General features: G+C 40.2%; 1 protein-coding gene across 1 annotated transcript in view; it reads right to left on the bottom strand.

The window, feature by feature from the left end:
* Window positions 1–765: 765 nt before the first annotated feature.
* Window positions 766–10,318, bottom strand: part of LOC137619616 (transcription factor IIIA-like) — a 169,589-nt gene continuing 160,036 nt past the window's right edge. The window contains exons 7-8 of the mRNA XM_068349806.1: window positions 6,882–6,984; window positions 766–6,510 (exon numbers count right to left, since the gene is read on the bottom strand). Coding sequence (XP_068205907.1) covers window positions 6,274–6,510; window positions 6,882–6,984 — 340 coding nt within the window. The 3' untranslated portion in view covers window positions 766–6,273. The remainder of the gene's footprint in view (window positions 6,511–6,881; window positions 6,985–10,318) is intronic.

Below are 10,318 nucleotides of genomic sequence, written 5' to 3'. Positions count from 1 at the left end.
ACACCACGCTCATGTTTTTTCAATAATTTCACGCTTCACCTCTATCATCATCATGCACTTTTTCTTAACACTGCTAATGTTTCCACTGGCTTGCTTCGGACCCATCACTTATATTAAAGTTAATTGTCTACAAATATACGTTAAAAACATGTAAATAACGCAAACGACATGGGCGATGTTCAAAGATGTGTTCAATAGTCGGAGATCAATCGAAATGAACCTAGCTTCAGCATCTGTAAGCATACTCGTAACTCAAAGCAAAATTTTGCTCTGCGGCTTGCTTGTATCTCAATTTGCTTGTATGTCGGTATGCTCGTATGTCAAGGTATTGCTGTATTTTGAAGACATTGCAATGGTGTACCTATGCCAGAACTCCTTCAGTAAGAAGTTATCATTCATGTCTATAGAGTCTACCAGAAGTTACAAGGAGTTTCGTGCATAAAGTGCCTTGAAAGTATGAGTACTGTAACGCCTTGATTCGTTGGCAGTTCAGGAATATAAATTCTACATGTACAGGTTGATTACGTTGCATTTAGCATCGACCATTAGAGGAAGCACTTTAAAATCAAGGCTCTTTCAAGCAAGATACAGCTTGACTATGGGGATGGTACACTGGTGTGAAACTAATCCAATGTCACAGCTTTAAATTGTGCATCGAACTCACTGGTAGCAAGGTTTTATTTTTTTTGATGATCCTAGGGTATTTGGACATACAGTATGAATAAGTGCTGGATTTATCATAAGGCCAGCAGCACTTCCATATTTGTGTGATGATCTTTGAAGGCCTTGAATCCAAGAGTTCTGAGCCATAATGGAAGTCTAGAATGGCATACGTTTCAAAAAGAGGGCAGTTTCATCCATACTTGAATCTTGTTCACACAAATAACCCCCTTCATCGATGATAGTCTGGAACCTCTTGTTTATGTACTCATCAGCAACCACTTTACAAGCAGAGGAAGCTTCTTCATGCAGGGACACAATTTTAAGGTTGAACATCTTTTGAAATTTACCAAACCAGCCCTTGATTGTAATAAAATCTATTGCTTGGTGAGAGATGCAGTAAACGGACCTAGTTCTGGGTCGTCACCACTGCCATCCATAAACTTGCCCTAGAACTGCCCGACCTTCTCACGTATTGTGTTGATATCAAGTTCTTCTTCCTTACGATAGCCTTATTATGAAAAGTGACCACCCAGATTGTTATCTTGTTAAAATCGAGATCTGCCATCGTCCTTCTTGATATAATGAACGGTAGCTTTGCTGATTCCATAATGGCAGCCTACGTCTGAAGAGCTTCTCCGTTCCTTAAGCATGTTGAGGCACTTACTCTTCACTATGGTAAGCATCTTCTGTGACGCTTGGGTTCACTGCCAGAAGTGTTAAAAGATACAGAACATTTGGCTAGTATTGTAGGGGGTTGTAAGCCATTCAAAATTTTAGAAAAAAAGATGCGGACTGATGTCAAGTACGTACACGTAAAAACGAAATTGACAACGGGGGAGATACTGAATGCTGCAGTTTGCTTGTGAGTGATCCTGCAGTTGGACAGCCAATCAGTGGCCATGATACTCATCAGCGGGCTCTGATTGGTTGAATCTCCTCTACCAGTCAATAGTGTGCTTAGTACAAAATCATCTGGGGAAGCTAGGCTACTCTCCCCACGCTTTCCGAGTTTTGTTTTCCATACAAATAAGTGATTCTTTGTGACCATTTATATTTTCTATTGAGTAAAATTATTTGTGAAAGTGTGACTTTTTCATTTCATTGTAAGGATAAATGGTAATGTACATACTGTGCACATACAGTACTGTTGTGTACATGTATGTAGTACCTACTGTACTGTATGTATACACAGGGCAGTATACAGTAATGTACACTATGTACAACTGTATACAGTACTTTTTACATAAAAATATACACAAATACATAAGTCTCTCTCTGCATTCAGTTTTTAGACTTGGTCTTAAAAAAAAAAGAGCATGGGCTCATGGATATATATATTTTTCCCATTAATTACTCTTATAAAGGATGGGATAGATGAATTAAGAAAGGTATTTTTGTACGAGAACGGTCGACAGATTTCAAAGAAAAATGTAATAAGTGTGTTATGGTAGTTATAATTTAAGACCAACTTTTCAGAAATTACTGTACTATATGGGTGAGAAAAACAGCACACTAAACAATTAAACAATGAGTCCATTGGATGGATGCACTGACACAGGGACTAGTGCATTCACAATGGTAATTTTACTGTCATACAACTCTTTAACAGTGTGCTATTCTGGGAAATTCAATACAGAGGATGACCTCTATCCAAACCTCCAAAAATACCTCAGATCCTATAATGTGCTTCACTTCAGATTGCAGTAGCAAGAGCAATAAAGCTACCCTTCAACAGCCACCTCATGAGACCACCCGTAAGTTACCATAAACGCTGTACACAAACAGAAACAATTATTCATCTATTTCATGGAGAGAGATCTGCGGAGTATCATCGTTTCAAAATACAAATTAAATTTTCATGATCTATTTAAGAGAGACTACAGTTATATACATCTAAATATCTGAATCTAGATAGTAAAAAATAATGTTAGTTTTGCTTCATCACATGCCTGGTAGCAGTAATACAGTAGTCTTGCATCAAGTTAACCATACATCATTATACCCATGAACATATCAATCCTGTATAAAGCAATAAGCACATTAATATAATGTAATAAATGCATTAACGTAATGCCATACTGTATTATTTTTATGATTTTATCTATTAATTTACTTCATTAGTTTTTAGGCCTAAAAATTACTTTAAAAATTAATTAAGATTAGATAAAAGTAAACTGTTCAATGTATCCACCCGAAGAAACACGCAAAATCACAAATTTTAAGTAATTTGTATTTTTCCTAACAGTACTTACCTCAAACTACTTTCTTAGGAGTATCTGGGATCTCCCAACCGACCAGAATTTTGTGTAGTTTACCCTACTCCCGTTTTCTATGCAGGGTAACCTCTGGCGGAGTGATACGCGCCACGAGGCGACCCGGGGTCAGAGAGCATGCTTGCTCAGGTCTCGATCTCCAGTAAGTTTTCTGGTCATCGCGACGCTCTCTCCTTATCCAGTGCGACCCTTTGTGTCCCCGACCCCCTTTGTGTCTCACGCGGTCCCCACGTGGTCCCATTGTGCTCTTTCTATACCCTTTCCCTCTGTGTTCCTGTGTCTCGCGGTGCCTTACCAGTGCGTGATGGAGCATCCCCGTCGTTGTCCCGGGCCTATGGCCAATAAATCGTGTGGCGCTTTTCTTTCGAAGCCTGAAGTTGACCTGCACTCCTTGTGTTCGTCGTGTAGGGGCAGCGTGTGTTCCCCTACAGCCACGTGTCCGAAGTGCGAGTCCTGGAACGAGGTGCAGTGGCTGCGCTACGGCACCAAGAAGAAGAAGGCGTCCAAACCCTTATCCTTTAATATGAGTATATTTCAGCAAATCTGTACCACTGATGTTAAAATTTATAAAAGGGTGTCAGTAGTTACTGGTAGCCACTATTAACTTCAGCTACCGTGTATTACGGACATAATCTCAGTGTTCTTAACTAGGGTGCTTTAAGTTTCCTTTAATCTACGCAGAATGTTTAGTTGCTGTTTGATGTGAAATAGAGAAACGTGTAGACATGTGGTCCTGCCCCAGTGACCACATCCATAAGTGCGGCACCTATCTGAGCAGGATTAATGTTGATTCCAATTTCTTGTATCCTTCTTGCAAGGGACATGACTTCTTCTTTGTCTGCATCTTTTCCCCTTCTCTTGCAAGGGACATGACTGTTCGGAGTTATTTCCCTGTAATAAGTGTATTAAATGGTTATCGCTGTAGTGGTGGAATACAGGAAGAGGAGGAAGATGAAGTCGAAGTGAGACTTTCACATACGGGGTCTTCCTCGTGAGAGAAGAAATCTGTTGGATCTATTCTCTTGCCATTAGGTTTTCTACCTTCCGACCCTTCTTCAGTATCTGTTGGCCAAGTGTGGAGTGGTTCTACCTGATTCCCCTAGAGAACTCTGTAACAAACCTCCTTGTGACTGATGATGACATGGTTAAGAACTTGGCCTTAAAGACACTGTGGCCTTCTTTGGGTCTGGATTGGACTTTGTTCTTGGGAAGACTGCTGGAAGCCTTTGTTAGGAATTCTCAGTATCCTGTTGCCATGGCAAATGTAGTGCTTGGCTTCATCTTCTCCATCCAGGACTACTGTTGGTGCAGCTGACAACAGGTCCTCACCTTTAGTATCTCCTGGTGATGTGTTCTAGGAAAAGGAGGAGGCAGCATCGTCCTGCCTCGCTTCCCAAACTAATTTTGACCTCTCCTTCTGCAGAGGAATCTTCAACTGCAACTCACCTCCCGAAGGTGAAACGTGAGCGCTTCTCCAATGCTCAGCCTGCTACCCCTCCTTTACACAAACTTGACGAGGATGCTTACAGTTCCCCTAGGTACCTTCTTCATCTGAAAGCACAAAAGGTTCCCCCACCCCTTGTGAGACTGGTTTTTCAGTCTTCCTAACCCAGAGGATGAGACAAAACTTCAAAGTACTACAATCGTTGGCGTACGCACAGCCAAGAGTTCACTCCCTCTTCTGAAAAACATGAGTGATTTTCCTGTTTGAGCTCAATCTCCATATCGTACTCATTTGCGGAAACTCAGAATCCTGCCGTGGATGACCCACGATTCTAAACCTCCATCTCCTCCCTTTATAGGTAGCAGGTTGGCCATGGCACCAGCCGCCCATTGTGATACTACCGCTAGAGAGTTATGGGGTCTTTTGACTGGCCAGACAGTGCTACATTGGATCCTTCTCTCTGGTTATGGTTCTTTCCCTTTGCCTACACAGACACCGAATAGTCTGGCCTATTCTTTACAGATTCTCCTCTGTCCTCATACACCCAACAACACCTGAGATTACCAATCAATTCTTCTTCACCAAAGGGGTTAACTACTGCAATATAATTGTTCAGTGGCTACTTTCCTCTTGATAAGGGTAGAAGAGACTCTTTAGCTATGGTAAGCAGCTCTTCTAGGAGAAGGACACTCCAAAATCAAATCATTGTTCTCTAGTCTTGGGTAGTGCCATAGCCTCTGTACCATGGTCTTCCACTGTCTTGGGTTAGAGTTCTCTTGCATGAGGGTACACTCGGCCACACTGTTCTATCTAGTTTCACTTCCTCTTGTTTTGTTGAAGTTTTTATAGTTTATATAGGAAATATTTATTCTAATGTTGTTACTATTCTTAAAATATTATATTTTTTGTTGTTTCCTTTCCTCACTGGGCTATTTTCCCTGTTAGGGCCCCTGGCCTTATAGCATCCTGCCTTTCCAACTAGGGTTGTAGCTTAGCATTTAATAATAATAATAAGAATAATAGGGATATGACTGACGATCCAGATGATTTGCTACTTAGCCCTGTAAGGACACTAAGATGCTACCTGAAACAAAGCCAATCCTTCAGTCCAGGACTTCAAAACCTGTTCATTAAGCTCAGACAGGTGTAAAAAAAAGATATCTAGAAACACTACCACTTTCTGGCATCAAGAAAAAATAAGGTAAGGAGAATCCTAAGAACCTGTCAGTGACACTAGTATTAAAGGCTAGCGCCTGGAAACGCCAAACAACCTTAACAGCCCACTACCAGGGGCTTCTTCCCAAATCTTTAGCTAAGCCAATGACAGGTGTTCAGATATCTACAACAAATGTTGAGGAAACTTGAAATGCTCAAGAGTAAAGTGCCCTAATCAATAATTATTTACTGTATTACCCAAAATTACCAAAGGGTCTAAAACATACAAAATTATCAACAAGATATAACTCACGTAACTTATAAAAAGATATTCAAGAAAACCTATGCAACAACAGGCTTGAAGTGGTAAGTAATTGTAACCTTAAACTACTTACTGTCCTAATAAATTGCAGAATTTAATTTATTTTCTTATGATGACGTTCACCAATTTTCAATATAATTCTATCTTGAAAATAACTTAATACAATTTAAGAATTAATTTTTCTTTGGAACCCTAAAAGAATTCCAAGAAAAATTTTAATACAAAACATCCACACTGCTGGGAATAAACTCAAAGGTGTCCTCACCAATAACCATCCTGGAAGAGAGCGGATTTATAATAAGGATATCCACAATTGTACTACTAGAGGTACTTTAATCACTTATTTCTAAAATAATCACTGTGTTCAGTTCTCAAAGCAATCAAGTTCTTTCAGCACCTACTTACTACCAACAATCTCAGTCATCATCACTGCTTGATTCATCTTCTTCAGGTACTACTTGTGACTGAACACCTTCACTAACAGTACTACTTGGCTGGCTTTCATCTAGCTCATCCCCAGTGTAGCCAGACAAAAGCCTGGCATAATCTGTTTTTGAAACTCCCTTGTCTTTCCGAGGTTTCCGAGGATTATTACTATGATAACTTCGCTTGTAAGAAGGGCTGTGGAGAGCCATGTGATGGGCTAGTTTTTGCTGAAATGATAAAATAAAGTTACAGCACATTATACCATCAGCTGTACCCTGCCTATCTTGGGTGATACCTAAAATTACCAAAACTTTAATTTTGTAGACGATTTTACTTTCCAGATTCCAGAATAAGCCAGGTGGAATAAATATGAATTATTGTACTCTCAAATAGGCATAACATAAAGGACAGTACACAAAACATTTGAAACACTATACATTAATGTATCTTAATTGTTAATAGCTGCTGGCTATTCTCATGTGATAAGATACTGTATTACACAAAATTATATGTTCATAATACAAACTTATAATGCATAAAATGATACTGAAGTTTGAATTTCAATAGTTTTGAAAATCATATTTGTTATGTGTATTACCTTAGTGGAAAGACGCAACGAACAAATGCTACACTGGTAAATTGTTGAACCCTCATGCTTATCTCGGATGTGCTTGCTAAGATTTCTTTCAGCATAAAAATACCTGTAAAATATAGATACATACATATACCAAGGCTCTTCCCCCAATTTTGGGGGGTAGAGGACATCAAACAAATGAAAAAAATGGGGACCTCTCCTCTCTACGTTCCTCCCAGCCTGACAAGGGACTCAACCGAGTTTGGATGGTACTGCTAGAGTGCCACACCCCACCCTCTCCCGTTATCCACCACAGATCATTCTCATACAGAACTCTCATTACATTCATGACCAATCCTCTATTTTTTACTACTTCCTTAACTGCCCCCAACACTTTGCATCCTTCATTCACTCTCTGACGTACATCTGCTTCCACTCCACCATTTGCTGCAACACCAGACCCCAAGTACTTAAACTGATCCACCTCCTCAAGTAACTCTCCATTCAACATGACATTCAACCTCGCACCACCTTCCCTTCTCGTACATCTCATAACCTTACTCTTACCCACATTAACTCTCAACTTCCTTTTTTCACACACCCTTCCAAATTCTGTCACTAATCGGTCAAGCTTCTCTTCCGCGTCTGCAACCAGTACAGTATCATCCGCAAACAACAACTGATTTACCTCCCATTCATGGCCATTCTCGTCTACCAGTTTCAATCCTCTTCCAAGCACTCAAGCATTCACCTCTCTCACCACTCCATCAACATACAAGTTAAACAACCATGGCAACATCACACATCCCTGTCTCAGCCCCACTCTCACCGGAAACCAATCGCTCACTTCATTTCCTATCCTAACACATGCTTTACTACCTTTGTAGAAACTTTTCACTGCTTGCAACAACCTTCCACCAACTCCATATAACCTCATCACATTCCACATTGCTTCCCTAACTACTCTATCATATGCTTTCTCCAGATCCACAAACGCAGCATACACCTCCTTACCTTTTGCTAAATATTTCTCGCATATCTGCCTAACTGTAAAAATCTGATTCATACAACCCCTACCTCTTCTAAAACCACCCTGTACTTCTAAGATTGCATTCTCTGTTTTATCCTTAATCCTATTAATCAGTACTCTACCATACACTTTTCCAACTACACTAAACAAAGTAATACCCCTTGAATTACAACACTCATGCACATCTCCCTTACCCTTATATAGTGGTACAATACACGCACAAACCCAATCTACTGGTACCATTGACAACACAAAACACACATTAAACAATCTCACCAACCATTCAAGTACAGTCACACCCCTTTCCTTCTTCATCTCAGCTCTCACACCATCCATACCAGATGCTTTGCCTACTCTCTTTTCATCTAGTGCTCTCCTCACTTCCTCTCTTGTAATATCTCTCTCATTCTTATCTCCCATCACCGGCACCTCAACACCTGCAACAGCAATTATATCTGCCTCCCTATTATCCTCAACATTGATACCCAACCACAATTTTTCTGTGCAAAATTCATTTAGTTGAAAGAAATACCACTTTTTTATTTTATACTGTAAATCTTCAACAGTATTACAAGGTAAAATTTTTTATTATATGACAGACCTTTCCTTCCCCATATTACTCAAGTTAAAATATTACCATAAAATTCACATAGTAAATTTTCCCCTTGTATTTTCTGGTAAAGTTGACTCCCTTTATATCTGGCACACTCAAATAAGCAGAACTCTCAAGACACTTGCCCTCATTAAAAGAAAAAAAAATCCACTTGAACACTGGTTCAAAATTGGGAAAGTGACAGCTTAGCATTTAGAATTGTAATTACAGTAGCCTTTAGCATATACAGTAGCACTACCTGGTAATAAAGGGATTTTGATGAAGGAAAAATCTATTTCTGGGCGAGAGACCTGTGCCGCCCAGTGAAATGCTCCTTTAGCACCATTTCTAAGGTATATAACTGCTATATATTACCAGAGAAAAATTGCATAGGAATGCCAGGTTGAATCCAGCTCGCTCACCTATAAGGTGTCGGTATAATACTGGGGCGTAATAATTCACAACCGGAGGTCTCGCACCATTTAGATATTTCCTCTTCAATATCCCTGATACAGCGAGGTGTCGTTCAACACCAATGCCGCGCAAGCTACTACTACCAACCCAACCCACGCTAGTGAACCCACTCCCTATAGCACCCCAAGTTTGGGACCCAAGCATGGAGGGATTTCGAGGGTGAGTTCACTGGGCGGCACAGGTCTCTCGCCCAGAAATAGATTTTTCCTTCGTCAAAATCCCTTTTCTGGGCTCCTCCTGTGGCGCCCAGTGAAATTGTACAAGAGAAATGGTCCCAAACTTGAATAATACCTGAGGGGAAATCAATTAAAGGCAGGATAACATATATGGTTTAATCAATAAATGGATATTAAGGAATCGAGGTAAATACTCTCTTAACATTAAGAAAAACTGGTAAAGGTAACATTGCAAAAATACTTTCCCAAGAAAGGATGACAGGGACAGCTAGGCATTAGCAGTCGCAAGATTAATCCTTAATTTACAACCTGAGTGGAAAACAACAAAAAACAATTCATGGAATAAGGTAAATGATTGACATGATAAAAGGTTACACCGTAATGGTGTAGCTCAGGTATAACAAAACCAAAACTAAGGTAGGAACTGTAAGTAAGGCAGGTAAGAGGAAGGGGATAGCAAGACATAGTTAATTAAGACTCAGCATGTTCAGGACGAGTCACATTCCCTGCTGCTACTGTAGCAAATTTAAGGGCTTCCAGAGGCTTTAAATAGTGGCGTTTAAATACTGTTGGGGACTTCCAGCCTGTATACTTAGTAAGTTCAGCAAAGTTCATATAATGGAAGTAGTTAACTGAGGTAGCTACAGCTCGTATATCATGGACATGGGGAAATGAATCAGGATTAGCCTGTTTAATGAAATATAAAATTTGTTGCCTGATCCCCTTTAGGTTAATGGTACCTCCGTGTCTCTAATGAATAAGGGCCCTGAGGACTTGTAGGAAGTTCTATTTAAGTAGGATTTCAGAGTGATTACAGGACATAAAGATGGGTCTGGAGGAAGTGGAACAATCTTCCCGGAGAACCATCTGTTCTGGGGGTCCTCATTTTTGGCTAAGAAAACTTTGTCAGGGGAGAGGAGGACTTCCCCTGACGGGAGAAATTCAATATGGCCTGGATCCCTAGTCAAGGCTGCAAGTTCTGATATTCTGGCGCCAGAAGCTAGGCTCATGAGGAATAATGTCTTCCTTAGCAAAGGTATATAATCACAAGAATCATTGAGGGTTTCCGATGCCAACTTCAGGGCATCATTAAAAAACCAGGAAACTGAGCTAGGGCGAATAGATGGTTTCAATCTGGCGCAAGCTCTTGGGATTGATGAGAATAATGAATCTGTGAGGTCTATGTTGA

This window comes from Palaemon carinicauda, chromosome 26 (genome assembly GCF_036898095.1).
Source record: "Palaemon carinicauda isolate YSFRI2023 chromosome 26, ASM3689809v2, whole genome shotgun sequence".
Lineage (NCBI taxonomy): Eukaryota > Metazoa > Arthropoda > Malacostraca > Decapoda > Palaemonidae > Palaemon > Palaemon carinicauda.
The sequence above is the reverse complement of the archived record's forward strand: the minus strand, read 5'-3'. Positions and strand labels throughout refer to the sequence as shown.